Source organism: Platichthys flesus, chromosome 23, assembly GCF_949316205.1.
Source record: "Platichthys flesus chromosome 23, fPlaFle2.1, whole genome shotgun sequence".
NCBI lineage: Eukaryota > Metazoa > Chordata > Actinopteri > Pleuronectiformes > Pleuronectidae > Platichthys > Platichthys flesus.
This window is the reverse complement of record NC_084967.1, coordinates 12454697-12475821: the sequence shown is the minus strand read 5'-3', so window position 1 is coordinate 12475821 and position 21125 is coordinate 12454697. Positions and strand designations below refer to the sequence as shown.

At 44.7% G+C, this 21125-nt stretch overlaps 1 protein-coding gene across 1 annotated transcript in view; it reads right to left on the bottom strand.

Annotated features, from left to right (window-relative positions):
- The window catches only part of cacna2d1a (calcium channel, voltage-dependent, alpha 2/delta subunit 1a), a 74625-nt gene that overhangs the window by 19306 nt on the left and 34194 nt on the right, over positions 1 to 21125 (bottom strand). Inside the window, exons 7-22 of the mRNA XM_062382535.1 lie at positions 12777 to 12908; positions 12221 to 12290; positions 11642 to 11692; positions 11052 to 11151; positions 8033 to 8191; positions 7492 to 7596; positions 7311 to 7389; positions 6519 to 6568; positions 6251 to 6340; positions 5613 to 5675; positions 4632 to 4715; positions 4457 to 4531; positions 3469 to 3540; positions 3289 to 3360; positions 3142 to 3203; positions 2269 to 2345 (exon numbers count right to left, since the gene is read on the bottom strand). Of these exons, the coding sequence (XP_062238519.1) occupies positions 2269 to 2345; positions 3142 to 3203; positions 3289 to 3360; positions 3469 to 3540; positions 4457 to 4531; positions 4632 to 4715; positions 5613 to 5675; positions 6251 to 6340; positions 6519 to 6568; positions 7311 to 7389; positions 7492 to 7596; positions 8033 to 8191; positions 11052 to 11151; positions 11642 to 11692; positions 12221 to 12290; positions 12777 to 12908 (1341 nt within the window). The remainder of the gene's footprint in view (positions 1 to 2268; positions 2346 to 3141; positions 3204 to 3288; positions 3361 to 3468; positions 3541 to 4456; positions 4532 to 4631; positions 4716 to 5612; positions 5676 to 6250; positions 6341 to 6518; positions 6569 to 7310; positions 7390 to 7491; positions 7597 to 8032; positions 8192 to 11051; positions 11152 to 11641; positions 11693 to 12220; positions 12291 to 12776; positions 12909 to 21125) is intronic.

Genomic DNA, 21125 nt, shown 5'->3' with positions numbered 1-21125 from the left:
AGTTTTTCTTCAAAACTGACATTAATATTCCACTCTCTGGAAAACAGACACGAGTCATCGCTGCGGTTTTCAGACAAACCACAAGAGCTCAGCCGTGTTTTGTGGAGATCGAGAACCAACAAACAAGATGGAGATGATGACACAGCACACGGGAGGACGGGCAGAGGAGATGCCGGTTAGAGAGTTCAGCCGGACCCTGTCTTTTATTTAACGGGCCTGTGAAACTCAAAGTGAGTCAAAGTAAATAAATAAATGAGTAAATAAAACAAAGCCCAGATTCTGGGTGCAGAGCCGCAGCTTTCTCCTTTATAGCATCAACTTTAAACAGCACAAACATCCTGTCCTCGTTTCTTCCCTCTGCAGCGGATCAGAGCCAAAACCACATCTGAGGGCCATTTGAACAGGTGGGGGTGGGGGGGTTAAACACATACATGCACACGCAGACATTCACACCCCGTCTGCAACGCGCTGGGCGGGCGAGCATCGCATGCGAAGCGCCGCTTCCCGGGAGCAGACGCCGGCTCCACCCGGGATAAACAGAATTGTCATTAGAAGCCATTTAATGAGGAAAAAACAGGAAAACAAAAGATGCTTCTGTGTTTTGCGAGTGTTTGACAAAGCGGGTCAGACGGCGGGGGGGGGGGGGGGTGGGGGTTTAGGAGGTAAAGCACAAGAGGAGGATACTTGCCCAAAAACGCTGCAGGGGGTCCGACACACCAGGGATGGTCAGGAGTTGAGGAGGGAGGAGGGGACAAAAGGGAGGAGGAGAGGAAAAACAGGGAGTTGGAAAAGACAGCAGGAGAGGAGAGAAGGTTTGACGACTTCAAACTCTAAGTGGAAGTCATGAAACCAGTGGAAGATGCACCGGGTGCTTCAGGTCGTCCAGGGTGAGCTGGGTGTGTGTGTGTGTGTGTGTGTGTGTGTGTCTGAGCACAGGGAAACTGTTTACATCGTCACATTGTGCGACCAAACACACAATCTTAGCGTTAGCTTGTTTCGGTTGTGGCTACACACTTTGTGATGGGAGTAGGTTTCCCTTGAGATAATGTAAAATCATTAAAGGGTCGTCCTTAGGAATTTAGACAACTTTGTGTGCAAGGATCAAAGTCGTTTCTACAAAGACAATGAGATGTCATCATCTGCGTACCTATGCAATTTCTGGCATCAACCGTACATTACGTTTTTAGATTAAACTGCAATTTGAATGATGGATTTCGCCACCTTTATTTTATCAGGTGTAAATTTCCTTGCTGGCTCCGGGCTTCGGTGCGTTCGATGATTCTGCAACGTTTTCTTCAAACTTGACTGTGAAACCATAACAGCATCTAACCCCCTGCGGCCGGCACCAAACACAGACAAACATCGTTTCTTAAAACCTGTCCCTGCTCCCGACTGCAATTAATGAGACTCCGCCAGGAAAAATAGAGGTGATGAAACGTTGACGCTGATGGATTACGCCGTGAGGAAAAGCTTTGAGTCGCTGCCAACTGATTTTCTACAGTTTTCTGGAATAGGGAGCCGGTCGACAGCTGCAGAGAAGGTGGGACGTTCGCCCTCGACACGAAATGCAATGTTAAGGTAATACAATACATGGGAAACTATAAGTGAACTATATAAAGCGTGAAGAAAGACAGACCCTAACCAGGGATGGCTCCATATTAACCACACACACACACAATAAACTGTCCTTTGAGTAACACAATGACAATGACATCTTTCACTAGCGGAGAACAGACAGACCCTCAAAAGAGACATGACAGCGCGACACATCTGGAGCCTCTGATCCAATATGTGTTCATTCAATAGAACCGGGCACGGACACACACATAGATACCCCTCTTGTAGACACACACACACAGACACACACTTGGCTGTCAATGAAGTGATGAGTCCTATATGTGTGAAAGGCGACACTGGAGCCGCTCGTCCCGCTGTCTGACGTCAAACACTTTGAACGGCACCACAACTGAGGGTGTGTGTCACAGTGGCGACACAAGGGGCGAGGGCCTGCTGTACGTGGGTGTGTATGTGAATATGTGTGTGTGTGTGTGTGTGTGTGTGTGTGTGTGTGTGTGTGTGGGGAGGGGGGTACTCTAAATGATGGATAGGAACCATAAGCGGAGAATTTCTCAGCCTCACACGCGGAGCGAACACTGGACAACATTAACATCACTTTACACCCAACACTGCAGAATATTATTACTAAGATAATAATAACACACTGTAGTGCCACAAGGGGTTTGCACTGATTTACGGGGGGGAACTTACATTTAGCCTGGGTGATTGTGTCACCGATCGTGGCCCGGATGTAGTGCATACTGTACTTGGGGAGGACCAGGGCCAGGCTGAGGGACGCAGAGGAGGACACAAACATCTCATAAAGACAAATTGTCATAACAGAGTTTACTTGTGCACAAAACTTTTCATGTCTTTTTTTATTATTCACGTGTTGGTTTTGAGAGAAAGTTTGTGGAGGAATGCTTTCACCCTCCAGGGCAGATTCAGTCTGCGTAAATGTTCTCTTAAGATTCCCAGAAGGTCACCGTGACCTTTGGACCACCGACATCGAATCGCTTCATCTTTGAGTCAAAGTGACAACTGATCAAAAGCTGAAGAAATTCCTGAGATATCAAATCCAAAAGTCAAATTGTAAGATTTGTAAGGCCACAGTGACCTTTGGCTGCCAAGATCAAATCCAATGTCAAGTGAATGTTTGTCCCAAATTCGAAAGGACTCCCTGGAGGCAATCCGGAGATATTACTTTCACAAGGCAAAAAAACAATGTGTTTAACCTTGACCTTTGACCTGTGACAAACATAATCTAATCAGCTCATCTCTGTTTGTACAAAATTTGAAGAAATAGCCTGAAGGCGTTCTTCCGACATTGCGTTCACGAGAACAGGGCAGACGTATGAACTGACGGATGGAAAAACGCTAAAAATAAATATAATAAATAATAAGTATGAAGCCTCCGGCCACTGGCTGTGTCGCGGGCCAAGTCTTAGTTCCAATGGGATTAATTTACTATTTTAAATACATTAATTTATATTTGCCGAGAGAGTCAAACTAAGGCCTCTGCTGCTCCTCTTACAAGTTAAGAAATATCACTTCCCTGAGACATTTTCAAAATATGATGTTTACCTGTAATCTGTTCCCTTCACTGGAGCGTAGCTGTACATCCTGTGGTTCTGGTCGATGTAGCGCTGTGAGGGAAACACTTTGATCAGCACACATGGACATTTGCACACACAGACGTACTAATTACTGTTGTGATCATAGTCAAATCACCTCGTCTTGGGATTTCACCAGTGTAGCCATCGTGTAATCCCCTTTTTGTGCGTCAATCATTTTTTTCCGCATCTGTTGAACAACAAAAAAAACCACAACAAATTGAAAGTATTAGGATGAGAAACAACAGAGATGTCGAATCTGACACAGCTTCATCGAAAATGTGACTATTTTCCAAACCTCCACTTTGATCTCGTTCTCTATCTCCGCGTCCAGGAAGTCCAGCGTTACAGGTTCATGGAACTTGGCAGTCTGCAGGGGAAAAACAAAAAACCGGAAACAATTAATCAACTAGGGAAGAAATTAATCCAATGCTACGCTCACTAACTCACGATCTGTGGCCTTGTAGTACAAAGGACGAAAACCGAGCAATAAACCTGCAGTTAATGAAGTGTTTCCAAAAACACGCCGACGTTATGCAACCTCCGCGAGGGAACACGCTGTGGGTCAGACTGTTTGGTAACTCCGACTTCTGCATGTTGTAATCATCTGTAACCGATGTGAGTGAGGTCAATGGGAAACATGTTGCCACATTTCAACAATCATCCTCACCCCAATGCCATATGATGGAGATTTTACTGAATCTGAGCAGGATGTTAAAACCTCAACAGGCTGCAAGAGACTTAAGATGCTTTCTTGGTTTTTGTGTGTTTTATGTTTGTTGATGAATGTATAAGTTCAACAAAGTTAAAAAGCCCAAAGTAAACGGAGCACTGAGAGCACTGCTCCTGAACGCCTCGTCAGTCGTCTTTTAATACCCATAATTCACCACAATGATGATGTCACAAGGTCCCACATTTAAATACTGCGTTCCTAGCGGCTCATCTGACACGCTGCTCAATAAAAGCAGGTACAACGAGAGGAGAGGGCGACACTTCCTACACGTGCTGGACTGAAGCTGACCCATCACAACAGATCGGACCAACTGACCAATCAGAGCAGACTGGCCTCTGTCTAAAACCTGCTGTTTTAGACAGAGGCTGAAAAGAGGAGCAGCAGCATTGGACAGTCTGAGGAAAGTGATGTTTTCATCACAATAAGCCCAGGCAGAGCTTTTCAAGTAACAACAAATTAAAGATATGAACCTGAATATGAGCAGATTGTGTCTCCTTTACTGTCCACCAAATGGATTCAAAGCAAATGAATGATCTTTAGAGACGTGTCCTACCAGCGGCTGCAGATTAGGGTGGAGCAGCACGTATCCGTTGGGGTCGATGGCGAAGTAGTAACCGTTCGGTCCAAACTAAAGGAGAAAGGGGAAGAGAGAAAGACAGCGGTGAAATGAAAGGAAGAACCCATGAACTCCACCGACAGGCAGGTCTCTCTGCGGTGTGTGCTCTCACCGTGAACCGAGGCGTGAGTCTCTTGATGTCCTCCAGCGAGACATCAATGGCCATAACCCCCAGGATGAGCTGGTTCTGTGATTTCTGAGAAGGCCCCGTGGTGAAAGAGAGAGAACGGGTTAGGGGTTCCTGTTGTTCTTTCTGTATGAATCAAGTCCCTCTGTGCATTCTGAACAATTTCAATCGAAATCTGGTCAGTCTCATTCCCAGCAGCCCGAGGAGCCGCCATGACTCACTGACGAGGCATTTCAGGCCTGGCTTTCAACCGTGGCGGAGGTAGTCCGAGGTAGGAGACATGTAAACTCATCTTGAAGCACTTAGCTACCGGATCACTCGCGTCTCTGATCTGCAGAGTTTGATCTCGTTTTGATTTTGGCTTTACGACACCCTAGCTTCTCTTCCTGCGGAGGAAGAGGAAGTGTGGGAGACCGACAGAGGACGAGCCACAAGAAGGCAGCGGATGAAAGCGGAGGATGAGACGATAATTGGGAACAATATGGCGCGTCAGGCAGACTCAAGGCGTCCCATGGGGGTCAAAGTGTGTGTCAGGGAATGCAGTCGGTAGATCTATAGTGACAGTGGAGCTCACACGGCCAACAACAGCTCCCTTCAATTCAATAAAACGGCACCAAATTGCAAATGTAGATATCAGTCCCTTATACTTATAACGTTTGTTCATGAATAACCATGAATTATATCCTGAAAATTAAGTGAAAATATAAAAAAAGAAATTGGAGAGCTCTTCCTGGACCCATGTGGTATCACTCCACCGGGTTTTGTGGAAGTCTGTCAAATAGTTTTTGCCTATTCTTGCTTATACATAAAGAAAAGGGAAAACATGAACTTTCCTTGGCAAAGCTTGAGATAGATTCAAAAGAAGATGAGTAAATCAATGGAAAAAAATGATCAATCACAGAATAAAATACACAAAAAGTTGTGATTTACAATAAACGTGTATCGTGAATGTCGGCTGTTAAATACCTTTGAGCCTGTGTTGGTCTTGTTGAAGACCGGCAGAGTTCCAGTGATCACCAGGCCGAGCTCCTGCAGCATCGAACACACGACACACACACACATGAACACAGAGGATTTTCTCATGTTATAAATGATAGAAATACAAAAACAAAACCCTGTAAACCACCGGATCCCGCGAGTGTCACCCGGGTCATTTGAAAAACCCAGAACCAGCTCCATGTTGGAAACCGGATCTTTTCTTTAACAGAAGGCAGAGACGTTTCTGGTGCTGACGAGGCCGACGCCGATCCCAGACGTTGACAGCGTCTTATCAGCAAACTGATGACAACGACTGAGCCGCTTGGGCCAGATGCCTCCTTATCTACCACGTCCTCTAGCAAAAAAGTAAATCATGACTGAGGCTTAAGAGCAACAAAAAAAATGGCTTCGCTCAGCAGTTTTTTGGGTGGGTGGGGGGGGGAAGTTAATCAGTGCTTTCGCAAACACAACGGGGAGCAGAGTTGAAGTTGAGTTTACCAGGACGGGCGAACAGGACTTATCTGAAGTCCTTCGTCTGACGGAGAACAGATTCGGATAAAAACGGATTCCTTTACATTTCAACAACCCTCCGCAGTGTGTATCTGCTGTGAACTCATGGAACGCACCAGCGCGTCCAGGTACACGTTGGTCCACTGGACCTGCTTGGCCCGCCGGTCGGCCTTCACCATGGGTCTGCCCAGGACGTCCAGGTACTCCTGCACAATACAAAAGACCCAGGAGGTTTAGTTTTTCCTGCACGACAGCCACTCGACCACAAGAGGGCGCAAGACACATGCGCTCCAGTGAGCCAGACTATAAACTGACGTGTGAGGAAAGTGCAGCAGCAGCAGCAGCAGCAGCTCATGGTTCATTAGAGAAGTCTATTTGTCTTACCTGTGTGTTGATCCTAATGGCTCCTATAGAGGGAATCTCGTAGTAATAACCTGAGGAGAGAAATACGTTTGTTATACAGGAGGTTCATTTAAATCAGGTCACGTTTAGTAAGAGGCCATTAATCCGTGCTACATTAAAATGCTGCACGAGGGAAGAATTAGTTTACTGTGAAAACACTGGGACATTTTGTTAAGAATAAGCTGTTGATACAGGATGTCTAAAAGAAACTGAGGGAATTTAAAGGGACATTCTATAGCAGCGTTAGAGAATTAATAAAAAACATTGGTAGGTCCACTGAACAGCCCCTGACTGGATTTTGATTTAGCACCACGGAGAAAAGGTTCTGATGAGTTTCTGGGTCGAGAATCAAAGATGACAGAGCCTCTGGAATAGTTCACCTGAGCTTTTAAGTCATCTCTCAACACTTCTACTAACCAAATGGCTTTTACACGATAGTTTTAGCTATTTACTTAATTTCCTTTGTGCTATTTGCTTTAAAATAATGATGTTTTATTTTATTTACTGTGTTTGATTTAAATGTTAATATATTATTTTTGCTTTCTGTCATTGATATTCTGTTTGCGTCTTTTTATTTCTATAAAGCAAGATTATTATTCGATTTGACCTTTGTTATAAATCTGAAAAACTGGTAAATATAAAATCAAGTAAAGTACAATAGTAATAATAACATGTTAACATGTTATTATTACTATTATTACTATATTTTTTTAACTTATATACATCCAGCAGAAGACTTGTGTGTTTAAGTGGAGGTCTAAAGGCCACTCCTACCTTTATTAGCACAGGCCATCCACTGTATTGGTCCTTTGTCATAGTTGTGTTGACCGACTGAAAACGTGAAGATTCGAACCTGTGAGACGAAAAAGAATCAATTTGTTAGAAACCTGTTAACGATGAAAAGAGAAGACTCATCTCTTCCCCCTCTGTGGACCACGTGTGTTTAAAGTCCTACCGCCTGCTTGGGATTGTATTTCTTAAATATCTCCTCCGCCCTTTCCTCTCCTCCGTCAGTGAAGAGCATGATGATCTTGTTGCAGTTCGCCCTCGACACGTTCAGCTGAGGAAAAGAACACGTTTGACTTCACGTGAAAACAACACAATCTTCGGTTAAGGGAACGGGAGGAAGAAGCGGCTGCAAAAACAAATTCCACTGAGCCAAGAAACTGCAATGTCCAAAACAACCAGAAGAGGTCGACACACACTCACTCTTCGTTGGAGTTGTAGATGTGTGTGTGTGTGTGTGTCAAACGTTCCATCATTATTTTCATGATTGAATTGAAATGATGAATGACATTTTAACATCAGACTGTTAAGTAGATTTCAGGAAAAGAGATTCTGCACACTTCAAGAAAAAATTATTAGATCCAACAGATTGTCAGCGAAATCCCTACCTCACCCACCCCCCCATCTGCAAACAACACACACTCCCACATGTCGCACACAGGCGCTGCAGAAGTACCCCCCCCCCCCCCCCCCTCGCGCCGACGCCTTACCTGTGCCAGCTGCTCGAAGGCCAGCTCGAAGCCGCCCTTGTAGTTGGTGATGCCTTTAGCCACGATGTTCTGCACGGCCTCCTTCAGCATCATCTTGTTGCGGACGTTGGCCTGCACCAGGTTCTGGAAGCACGCCGCGTGCGAGGCCTTTTCGTTGAACTGGAGGGAAGAGGGAAGGAGGGATGACGGGAAGTGGCGGGAAGGCAACCTGCACATATTTTTCCTCTCAAATATGTGGCCTGGGTTTTTTCCCTTCGCTGCAGAATCATGCAGTGTCCCCCTGAACGTGCGGAATGTACTTTGAATCAGATATTTACAGAGAGCTCATAGGATCCCTTTAAAAATAGGTAAAATTGCAAAGTAAACAGGCTGATTTAATGAGGCTGTATCTCGTTGACCTTGCTGTCGAAAAACAATTTGTTCAGGTGTTAATGAAATCAGTGTTAATCAAATCTGCACAGACCGAAGGGATCTATAGGAGCAGAAGGAAGGATTGACAGGAGAGAAGGTAGGGGCGTGAACACAGTGGCATAAGGAGGTGAAGAAGAAACACAAAGAGATCTGTTATGGTGGGATTCAAACATGAATGTAACAGGTGTCTTCAGATGAGTATTGTTCATGTGGAGGGACAGATGGACACTCTCAGTCACCTGGTAACAAACAAATCATGCACTGGTGTATGAAGAGACTTTCCAAAGATCAGAGCCCGACCTATATGGATCTTTTAAGTCTTCATATCTGTCTATAAGAGGCAAACATGAATGCTTATACCGAGAAACATATTTTGTGAGATTCACACAAGATCCAGGATCAATAAACAAAAGACAAAATCCCAACAGAGCTTGTTCCTGGGAGGTTTTTCCTGTCTTTCTCCTCAGGTTTGTGTTTGTGCAGGAAACACAATATCGGTTTCCAACTGTTCAACATGTCGGTGGAAGTTTCAGGGCAAATAACTGCCAAGACACTCGTCCTCTAAACAGAAGCACGCCCACACACACACACACACACACTTCTACAAACAACAGTGAGCGAGGGCTTCATCTAACACACAACATAAAATACCACACAGAATTAAAACCTCAATACAACAGCATACTGTATGTGGGCATGTGTATATCAAAACATCCACTTTTATAAATACACACACACACACACAAATAAACACAAATATACATATATACACATATGTATTGACGAAAGGAGCATCTTTAAGATCTGATATAAATTGAAACCACAGTCTAGTTAAAACCTTATAAAAGTGTTAAACAACATTTATCTATAAATCTGTTCCCTCTCAAAACACACAAAAACTGTTTTTCCTATTTTTTAGTGGGGGAATAAGTCAGAACTTCACGCACACACTCATCCGGTCGTGAGCAGACTTAATTAAATGATTTTATTATGAGAGACCAAAGCTTCAAAAATGCTCCTGGATACAAAACTGAACTGGATTCCATCAATATCCTTATTACTGCTGCCGCCTGATCTCATTTTCTTCAAAAGCCCTTTCACTTAGCTGATTTGAAAGCTCCAAACAAAAACATAAACCACCGCTTTATTACGGGAAGTGAAAGGAAATGTAATTAATGGTGAGTTCCGAAAGCAAAGGGAAAACCTAATTTATGCTCCCGGCCTTCGGGGGGGGAAGCGGAAGAAGGACGAGGAGGAGGCGAGCGAGGGATCAAGGAGATTCGGGTCCCGTCCAAGTAACACGATGCGTCCTGTGCCCAAAACATCCAATTCAATGTGATGTCACAGAACTGGGACTTTTTTCCATGTGGTCTCCATTATGAGATGAAAAAGAAGATTGTAAAATGAATCAGACGGCAGAGTAAAGTAATAATTCGGGGGAAAGCGTCTGTTTCCTCTCAGAGTGAGATGAGAAGATTGACACCACTCTCATATGTTTTCATTAAAAATTCATACGCAGCCACAGCCAGGAGACGCTCAGCCGGGTTCAGACGAGGAACAGGAGTAAACAGGGAAGTAAAGAAACATACTCCTTCTACTTTACTTGCACCTCTGAAGCTCGGTGCAAACACTGACCTATTTGCCTCACGTCTTTTCAGACACGTGGGATGTGGGCTTCAGGGTTGAGAATTAAATATTCAAAAATTAAGTATAATATTCTTAAATAACCAAATACTAATAAAATACTTTGCGATACTTCTGACATGATCCACTCAGCCACAAAGGGGCAGTGTTCTTGTTCAAGTGTATTTATCAGGGGAATATGGTGAATGAGACAAACTGAGGGGGGGGGGGATTATATTTTAGCTGGAAGAGGCAACATGTGTTATGAGTGGAGCGCCTCACTTTTTACTCCGAATCCCATCCAGTGTGATTCCTGCAAATCCTCCCAGTCAGGGGGGGGAAGTAACCACTGTGACCACTTGAAAAACTGTGTTAGTTTTCCTTCCCAGCATTAAGATCACTGGGAAGCAGGAACCACAGCTCATCTGACCGACTTGCACGGCTCTAGATGAAGAGGGATGAATATTTCCTCAAACCCAGTGTCAGGATCCAATCCTCTGATGCCTGAGAGTCCCACTGACTTTCTAATGGGCCTTACTGGGGATTCACCATTACATGCCCAGTTCAACGTGGGGGTCACGAAGCAGCGCACGTTCATTCGTCAAACTTATCTCGTGGCGTTCCAGGGTCCGCTCGAGCCTGCGTCACGTGATCGCTCCATTAGCCATACATACTGGAACTCGGCTCGGATACTCTCGGGACATTTCCCATGGTACATAAACACACATATACTGTACACATATAGCCCCCCACTCTGTAACTCTGAGTCAGACCAATGAGCACGCATCCACGCACACATACAGCCACAGTATAGATCCATCCATGTGTGCCGCCGCGTTAAGTCGCTCAAAAGGTCACGTCCGCGTTTAAACCGATGACTCAAGCCGCAGGAGTTCACGCTGCCACAAATAGTCCACACGTCCACATCCAGCAACGCGTGCACCTGGAATTCAAGCCACGTTTATTTCGGTGTGTGAAAACTCACAGAGACCACGTTCACGTAGTCGTCGTCCGAGAGCGTCTCCAGCATCTTGTTCACGGACGTGCGGATGAGCTTGAGGGTGAGACCTGAAACGCTGCCGCTCCTGAAATTGAAGAATTAAAAAGGAGGATGTAAGTTTTAGAAGATAAAAACATCAGCAGAGTACACATTGAAAGGTTCAGTGTGTAGAGTTTAGTGACATCTAGAAGGTGGGTTTCATGGAATAGATGACTCGGGGAAAAAAGGTCCAAAATACATTAGGTTTTGCACATTTTGCACATTAATTGTTGAATATATCAAATTAGACATAGATTTCATTTGTTTGCATTTTTTTGTATGAAAGATGAACTCTCAATTCCCAGTGTATGAATGAGATAATCTTAGCTCATCAAAACTTACATTTTCACTTCACACATCATAGGAAGATGTAAATGGACTGTAAATAATGATGTAGTTGCCCAGTACACAGATGTGAGTTTCCCAGTCGCACCCAGCGGCCTGGGGCCAGTCACAGAGCTGGCGTCAGGGACGTGTCCGGCACAAAATAAAATAAAATCTGACTGTAATCGATGAATCATGAAGTCGTCACTCACGCATCCACCAGGATCAGCATGTCCTTGGGTGACGCCGCCCCCTGAATGTACCTGGTGAGTAACAATAGACACAAACACACACACAGGTCGAGGACACTGAGAACAATGGAAGTGTCCGAGTGGCAAACACACACACCACAGACACCACAGACTTTTATTGAATATTGAAACAAGTGAATTTGACCCAAGGCTTTGCACATTTAATTGTTTCTTTAATAAACAAACAGCTTGTCAGGGACCAATCCAGTTCACCGTAGCCAAGAGGCTTTGGAGACCAAATTTAATATCATGGTTAAAAGAGAGTTTGTGGCTTCGCGCCAGATTTGAATAATTTCTGGGAGATTAATGAATCTTTTGTTACTTTCTGATATGAGGTGTGTGTGTGTGTGTGTGTGTGTGTGTGTGTGTGTGTGCTGAGATGGTCTGACGTGTTTGTGCGACATCTAAATATATTCAACATGAAAATCACACAGGTGAACTCAATGAGCCGTGTGTGTGTGTGTCCTTGACAAACAGGAGAAGAATGACCGGCAGTCAAATAGACGAGGCGGCGAATCATAAACCAGCGTTTGCACTCACCACGGTCGCCTGCGCACATCGTACAGGTCGATCTTACTGGCCGAGTTGCTCAGGTCCATCCAAGGGGAGGCTGGGATTGGCAGAAGGAGGAAAGGGGGAAATTCAGTTTATTTCTCAACAAGGTTTAATATGTGAAGCAAGTAGCCAAGTCTTATTGCGTCTCATCATTTTTCTTATGTCCTAATACAGCGATTCTTATCCAAGCAGACATCTTGGGTTTTTAATCTGTACAAAAACACCAAAATGTGCTTTTATGAAGTGTTATTAATAAATGAAACTGTTCATCAACCGGCAGCCATGTTGTCCCAAAGACTTTCACATGTTCCCTCATGTTTGTCAGGAAGTGATTCATGACTGACTGTCGTCGTTCTCAGGCCAAAGTCACAGGAAAGACAGAGTCAGCCAACAGCAACATCAGGGTTTAACCACGAGTCTGTTTGATTCTGGATGCATCTGTCATCGCCATGATGAAAAGGCCCCTCGGTGTCCCAATCACTGACCACGTCAAAGGTCAGCAGGCCGACGGAGAAAGCCCATTGGCTGCCGGGCCGCTCACCTGGGAAGTAGCGGGCCAATCCGCTGGCAGAACCAAACACCTGCCAGAGGAGCGAGGGATCCTCCTCCTTGTTTTTCCGGAAAACATCCTCCAGGGCTTCCGTCCAGTTCAGCTCGTTCAATATGATGGTGGCTGCAACACACAAACACAAACACAAACACACACACACACACACACACACAAACACACGGAAACAGATTTAATGATTCATATTTGCCCTGAAGTGCAAAATAATAAAGATAAGACAAACACAAAATGTCGAGGATTTTCAAAAAACCATCTGCTCTGAAAGAAAAAAACAATTCTGAAGGAGGAGAAACCAAGCTGGAAAATAACTAACACACCCACACACACACACACACACACATACTGTATAAGGCGGTTGACACTGACAGCTGAGAGGAAGCCTCCTAACACAGATATTGAATCTACTGTGATCAGATGTTTCCATTTATTTTAGTGCTTTTCACTCCACAAACCACACACACAGACATCTGCGGCGGTGGAGAGTGAGTAGAGGAGGCACAGGGGAGAGAGGGATGGTAGGAACAGAGTGATTGAATTTGATATTTCTGGAATAAGACGAAATCTTCCGGGTACTCAGGGGGGATGGGGGGGGGGGTACGTTCGGTAAACGTTTTTGTTTACCTGTTTGTCTGCAGGAGCTCTCTGGGCTTAATTCTCCCAACAATCAAGTTTGATCCAAAAAGGCAGCTCTCTCCGCCCGGGAGAGTGGGCTGCACGTCAAACTAAAGCTCTGCATGACTCACGCTCATTTATATTTGTGTGTGTGTGTACGTGTGTGTGTGTGTGTTTGTAAAAGCACTAAAGCAACATAAACAGAAAAACATGAAACATCAGGGTGAAGGAGGGGACATCCAAGAAATCTGGATCTCACGATAAGTTAGCGAGAAGCTCCCGTGACCCGGTGAGAGAACTCGGCAAGAAGAGGTGAGAGGGGAGATTTGATTTAACTTTGACTGATGCATTGAAAAAACCACACGCCATTAGTGATGAGCTGTAAAATTATATCAGAACTCACACAGGAGTCACATTTACACCATGGAGGTCTTGAATATGAATCAAGTTCAAAAGAAATCGAGGGGGTTTTGTTTAAACATTGTAAACAGGAAGTGACGCTGTTAACCCTAGTGTGGCTCAGGGGGTTGAGTGGGTCATCCACTTACGAAAGCAAGGATGGTTTGATCCCTATAGCTCCGTGTGCCCAAGGGTCCTTTATCACGTGTGAAGGATGTGTGATGGAACATATGAAAGTGCTGCATGAATGTGACTGGTATTGTTTGAGTGGTTGTTCAGACCAGCAGAGTGCAATATAACAGCAGTCCATTTCCCACTGTGTGCGTTGGCACAGCGAAGCTCTGACCTAGATGCTGACGGCCGCGTGTCAACACACTGGTGTTTAGCAACTGGTTTCAGGTTGTCCACCAAAGCACTGGAAAAAGACCCTGGGGTTTAACCTTGTTAAAATGCTAAATCAAATAATCAAGTAGTTAATTTAATAGAAAACAGAAATGTAGCACGAGGCTCATCAAACTCATTTGGATGTAAAGTATCTTCAGGGCTGTGAATACCCTCATGCCGATCCATGTAATATAGGTTTCCACACGTCGCTATATTATAATGTACAAGTATAGTTCCGTACAATCGTATACTTTACATTCATTTTGGGACATTACATGTAAAATGTGCAGCCAAAAATCCTTTATTTTGTTTTCCTTTATAACCTTTCTTTTACCCTAATTACAGCAAAGAAAGAAGACTAACAACATAAATATAAATTAATAGACAACAACAACAACGTCATAATTTGGATAACACTTCAGATCAAAGCCCACAACGTACTGGTACATATATGTAGGTACTTGGGAAAATTCTGAAGTGATTAAATAACAATTCAGGATCTTATTTTAATACCAGGTACCTATTCTCTTAATACAGGATATATGTATATGACACTGAGCTGTACACTGAGATATTTACATTGTAATGAATATTTATACTCTTATGACTTTGTATAAAGTGTGAAGGGAGAACTGGCCTACTAAGATAAATGGACCAGGAAGAAAACCACAGCGTACTCTTTAAACAAAGTAAACAATGTAAATGCTGAGTCATAAAACCTCTGCTCACTGTCCTATACCCCCCCCCCCCCCCCCCCCCGACCTCTCCCCACTTAGGCGTGGCTCTATTTCCGTGCGTCTGCCGGATAAAGAGAGGGTTTAGGGCCAGGCTTTAAATGGCTCCCCCGTGGTCCTGCCGAGCAAAGCGTGTCCCGATGCTAAGTGGAGACAATTTGTCCAGGCCTGATCTCCCCCTGCTCGGCCCTTAATGGATTGGGTTTTTCTGTGACATCGGTGGCAACAAGTCTTGGGGTACCCGGAGCGCGTACACCAATGGTAAACTGACTGGGGGGGAGGGGGGAAATCACATGTTGGATTTGCAACTGATTTGAAGTCAAGACGTAGACGTGATGAGGAAGGAGTCAGAATAGATGACGGAGCCTGAGCGTGTGTGTGTCCTTACTTCCTGCTCGTTTTTATTGTGTTTCCTTTGAGTTAAATTGACAAACGCATTATAGCCTCCCACAGGAATTTGGATGCACACACACACCACGCACTTAAAGACACACACACACACACAACCTCTGATGAGCCCTTGGCAACAATAGCAGATGTGGGCAGTGTCAGCCCCTCTCCGCCACATACTGGAACAAATCACGGTTTCAGTGTAAACAGATCCATCTCCGTGAAGACGCGGCTGCTGTCGACTCGAGGTCAGCGCGATGAGAGGAAGAAATGAGAATAGAGCATCACCACAGCAACACACGCTCCGGTCAGCTCTGCTCGTCAGGCAGGGCATCGTGTCCTGAGGGGGTTGCTGTTAAAGAGGAGAGAGGGCTTGTGTGTGTGTGTGTGTGTGTGTGTGTGTGTGTCTCTAGACTTCATGCAGAGCAACAAACATGAATAGTACAGAAGTCTCAACGAAAACTGGATCTGAGAAAAAGTTGTGTTATTCTGTGTGCTACACAAAAAGCCTCAAATCCCTCGTCCCCCCCCCCCAAATAATCACGCCATTGCAACCAATCCAGCTTTAGACAGGGCCCTCATATTTAATTATGATAAAAGAGATACATAAAAATAAACGTAGAAATACAGAAAAAGATAATTGCAGAAATAAATAAATACAGAATAAAAACCCAAATGGTGCCACTCCAAAATCCTTTGTGCAAATCGGCACCAAGCAAGAGTCTGATTGGACCAGACTCTACAATATCAGTACTACAATATCATTGTTTCACATTAAACTGGATTAAGAAACAACGCCAGCAATCGCAGCCTTCTAAACTGTTCCAATACCACATGGTTAACAAGAAAAGACATGGGAGATACAAATAAAATGAATGATTCATGGAGCGGGGAAGGGATGAGGGGAATGAATATGGAAGAGGAGATACTCAATATTCCCTGTGAGGCGTGTAGATGCTTTCAAAAACAAATCAAACCGGATTCTGGCAGTGAGTGATGAGGCTGGCGGCGGTGGGCGGAGGTGAGGGAGAGGAGGGAGCGCCGTGCCAAGCGATGCCCCGCGGTGGAACCTGTCATCGGCTTGCTGGTGGCAGAAAGCATCTGAGCATTGGAGAGTAATTACACGGTGTGGGGCTGAAGTGGCGAGAGCATGCAATCATCGTATCAGAAGGGGGGGGGGGGCCCTCTACTCGATGATACTCCGACTGTGACGTGAGCGGCAACACGTCCTCGCTCAACTCGCAACACGTCCAGAGCATCCAGGAAATCATCTTTCCACCAGCAAACACATTTTTTGTCAAACTGTCAACAGGGATTAGTGAACACAAGGGACACGGCACAAGCATTTGTTAATTAGACACAACCACGGGCGGCATCTCTCGCTGGTGACTCCATTTGGAGGCTGTGGTGTCGAGGTTCCACCGATACACGCGCTCGACCAATCACGAGGCAGTCTCAGCTGTCAATCATGACGTTTCCTCTCATTTTTAAAACAACCAAATTGGTGTGAAATTAGATTTTTAAGTTTGGTCCATGTCCCATCTGCTAACAAGGAGGAGACAGGGTTTATGACCAATGTTGCAACAAGCCACTAGAGGGCGGTAAAGCTGCTTGGGCTTCACCTTTGTCGTCGATATGTATCTAGTAAATCATTGTTCACCATTAAGAGACACAACAAACGACTGGATTTCCCAGAGTCGACACTTCAAGGTAAAAAAAAAATCAAGATCAAGTCACATCCTAGCTACTGTGGACTCACAACTCCTGCAGAACACAAATTGTCTCATCCTACTGACCCAGACAAGACGGGACCGGTTTGTTTTTCTAATTTACAGCGAAAAAGAAATAAGTAGTTGAGAAAAAGTACTAAATGTGACACAGGGGACAACGAGACCTGTAAACTGCAGAGAGCTGGAGGTGTCTGAACTTCACGGTTGACCCCAGCTGAGCTGTCGCTCCGGGACATTAGATGTTTCACTATTTCACTGTGTCTGCTCTTTTCAGACATTATTTAAAGTTCATATTTCTCCCGTTACGTCATGTTAACATTCTGGGTTTGCAGTCCAGTGGGATGGACTCGATCCAATGTTATCTAAGGCCTGAATGCTTATAAAAAAAAAAACAGGATGCGGTCGCTGCCTTTACAAACAGAGGAAGAGGAAGATGAAGAGTGTAAAAGGGAGACACACACACACACACTAACATATATGAAGATTAGGAATTGTATTTTTGGTTATTTAGGTTTGACTCGCACAAAACACAAACACATAGATCACAAAGTCACAAAAGGAAGATTACTGATTTATTGAATGACCGATATGAGGCTTTCAAAGACATTTTGTTTGCAGATATGCACATATTTATTTATTTATTAATAATCTCTCTTGTGGTGCTTAATCTTTATTTAAGTAAGAATTTCATTGTCATTGCATATGACATTGTTGTGCATTCATGTTTACATTTTACGTTAAGAAAAGTATGTTTCATAAGCTCATAGAGTTTATGGTTAAACCGCAAAATATCAAGCCTCAATTATATTTCTTCATCATAACGGTTTGATAACATCATATTTGTAATCATTGCTTATTTTATATAGAAGTATACGAAATGTTTACTCTCTGTATCAGCCTCAGCCCCAAGAATCAATGTCAGTCAGAAGTTTCCCCTTGGAAAATATTGGTTATTCATTCATTGGAAATAATTAATCAGTGCAGTGAGTGACACTGCTAGAAATATGTATTTCTCTATGAAGGATAAACTGGATTACAAGGAAGAAACTTTGTGAAGTTTGTGGCATGGAGGAGAACCTCACATCCCAATCAGCTGATTAGAACATCCTGGGACGGCAGCCAACTTGTCACAAGGACACAGGTTGCAGACGTGATGGTGGAGATGGGGGAGAGAAGTGGAGGGGGGGAACGTGGAGAGATGGAGATGAAGATACCTCAGAGTTTGTCAGCCAGCGTTGTAAATGAAATGGGACGTGTGTCAAGTGGCACAAGAGTGCAAAAAGGGAAGAGAAAATCAATTTGTACGCTGTGAGCTTTGCCATCGGGGCCGCGACTTCGACACGCTTCACACACACACACAGACACACACACACAGTGTCACGGTATCTGGGAACGTCACAGTGTGTGTGTGTCTCGGGCTGACAGGTGCCACACGGAGTCGATGCAAACGGGCATCAGACGAGCGTCGGATCTCCTGCCAGGGCCCGCGGCGCTCCCCGCTCATCCCCTCGGATCGCGTCCACGCCGATCTGCCTAACGAGCCCGAAGCCACGCACACACAGCCGTGAGATCCATATACAGTACAGGAGGTGCGTGTGATGTGACACACACACACACACACTCACTGACAACACAAGTGTTTCTATGTCCCTGAAACACATTCACACACACACACACTCTCTGATATCATCTCCTCTGTGCACGCACTCACACACACACACACACAGGATAATGAATCTCGGTCTGACCACCCACACTGGATCAGCGGGGAGAGTAGATTCCAATCAGCAGGACTGATGCGGGGGAGAAAGAGAGTGGCACACTTGTCTCCATGCACCCCCCGACTAATACGCTTAATAAAGTGGAGCGGGGGACGAGGGGAGGACAGGAAGGAGATTGGGGTTAGGAGACGTAGTGGAGGACGAGGAGAGCGAGGATGGTGGAGAGGAAAGAAAAAGAGCAAAAAGAGGACAGGAACTAAAAAGGAAAACTGAGGGAGGAGAAGGACGTGGCGGCGAAGAAAGTCGACCCCCCCCCCCCCCCCGATGGAAGAGGAAGAGGAGGACGACACGTCTCTCCTTGAGAATCAGTAAAAGCCACAAGGACGCCCGTCTTGTCTAGACAAAGTGTCCCCTAATCAAGTTACCAGTCCTCCCTCCGTACAACAAGACAGAACACCAGGGCGTGCCCAAGTGTGTGTGTGTGTCTGTTGTGTGTGTGTGTGTGTGTGTGTGTGTCTCTCCTTCTAATGCACAATCACTCACACTCGAATACACATTGCCATGGCAACGCTAGCCGGCCGGAGTGGCATCAATGTGGCAGCCCATCCTGGAGACAGAGAGAGGGAGAAACGAAGAGAGAGAGAGAGAGAGAGAGAGAGAGAGAGAAAGACAGGACGAGAGGACGAGAGAGGAAGAAACGAAGAGAGAGAGAGAGAGGAGAGAGAGAGAGAGAGAGAGAGAGAGAGAGAGAGAGAGAGAAAGACAGGACGAGAGGACGAGAGAGGAAGAACGAAGAGAGAGAGAGAGACAGAGACAGAGACAGAGACAGAGACAGAGAGAGAGTGAGAGAGAGTGAGAGTGAGACAGAGAGTGAGAGTGAGAGTGAGACAGAGAGTGAGAGTGAGAGAGAGAGAGAGAGAGAGAAAGGAAGACAGAGATGGGGGGCAACACCTGCTCAGCTTCCAGATGTGTTACCTTGACCCACTTTACTAACAGACATAGTCACAGTACAGAACAATTGTGTGTGTTTTATTTAACAACCTGTTCTCCCCAATATCAGAAAGTTAAATTAATATGAGCCAGACAGACAGAACGACCAAACTAATGAAAGAAAGAAAGAAAGAAAGAAAGAAAGAAAGAAAGAAAGAAAGAAAGAAAGAAAGAAAGTGAATAGGTGAGACCCAGTCCCTGATGAACTTCCCCGGTAACGTTCCTCTCTTCCAGCTCATTACAGCTGCTGCTTGTAAAAACAACCGAGTGCATTTGGCGACGGGGAGAACGTGTCACAGTCAGAGGCTCCGGTCGCTCTGCCCACAGAGGGGCCGCCTGCAATGACTCACTCACTGTATAAAGGCATTAGAGCCACGTGACCCAGGCCACCGCATTTAGCGGAGCCACTGTCGCGGCCATTAGACAAATTGATATTGAATGCTCAATCAAAGCCAGGGAGCCATTAGCCGATGCCGTGCGTCTGCGTTTGAAGGGAAGTTTGATGCCTGCTTCGTTTGTGAGGAGTCCAACAAATGAGGGGTCACATGTGGAACGATCATTTAAACTATTTGAACAAAGCCTTTTTACTGCAGCCTGAATAATATGGATGTTTGATGGCTGATATTAGTGAGTGAAATCGATTTCCTAAGAGGAGAAACTGAGGTTTAACATTTTACAGTTTAACCATAAACCTTAGTATATATTACTTTAAATAAAAACACAAATACAACCAAATATATTGAACTTGTACTACAAAGTTACGTTTTTATATAAAAAGTTATCACAGCTGCACATTGTTTCTGCAATAAACAAAATGTTTTCGTTAATTTCAAATTTAATAGTCACATATATTCTTCTGTCTCATTACAAATTTCCCTTCATGCTGTTGGGAATTTTTGTCAAACGAGTCTGCATCTTCTTATTGCTAACCCTCTTTTCCACCACACTTAGTGTGTGTGTGTGTGTGTGTGTGTGTGTGTGTGTGTGTGTGTGTGTGTGTGACGGAGTATGCATGGAAGGACATGACCTGCGCTGCATGTTTTATGCGAGTGCGTATCAAGACATGATCCTTTCATGCCTGTCACCGTGCTCCTCAGTGTCCTAGAATAAGAGGCTCAGAACCCTGAGGGAGTGTGTTTGTTTGTCCGTGTATGTGTGTGTGGGGGTAAGTATGTTCTGCTCCTGTTTGTGTACACAGTCAGTCATCCATGTTTATATCGCCTGGTGAAGCCTGTTTAACATATTACTGTTAAGACCGATACCAAAGAATTGAACAGAGGCAATTTCACGACCAATCACAAACTAAAACAATCATTCAACACTGCAAAACATTCAAATCTTGCATTAAAAAAACTTTTCATT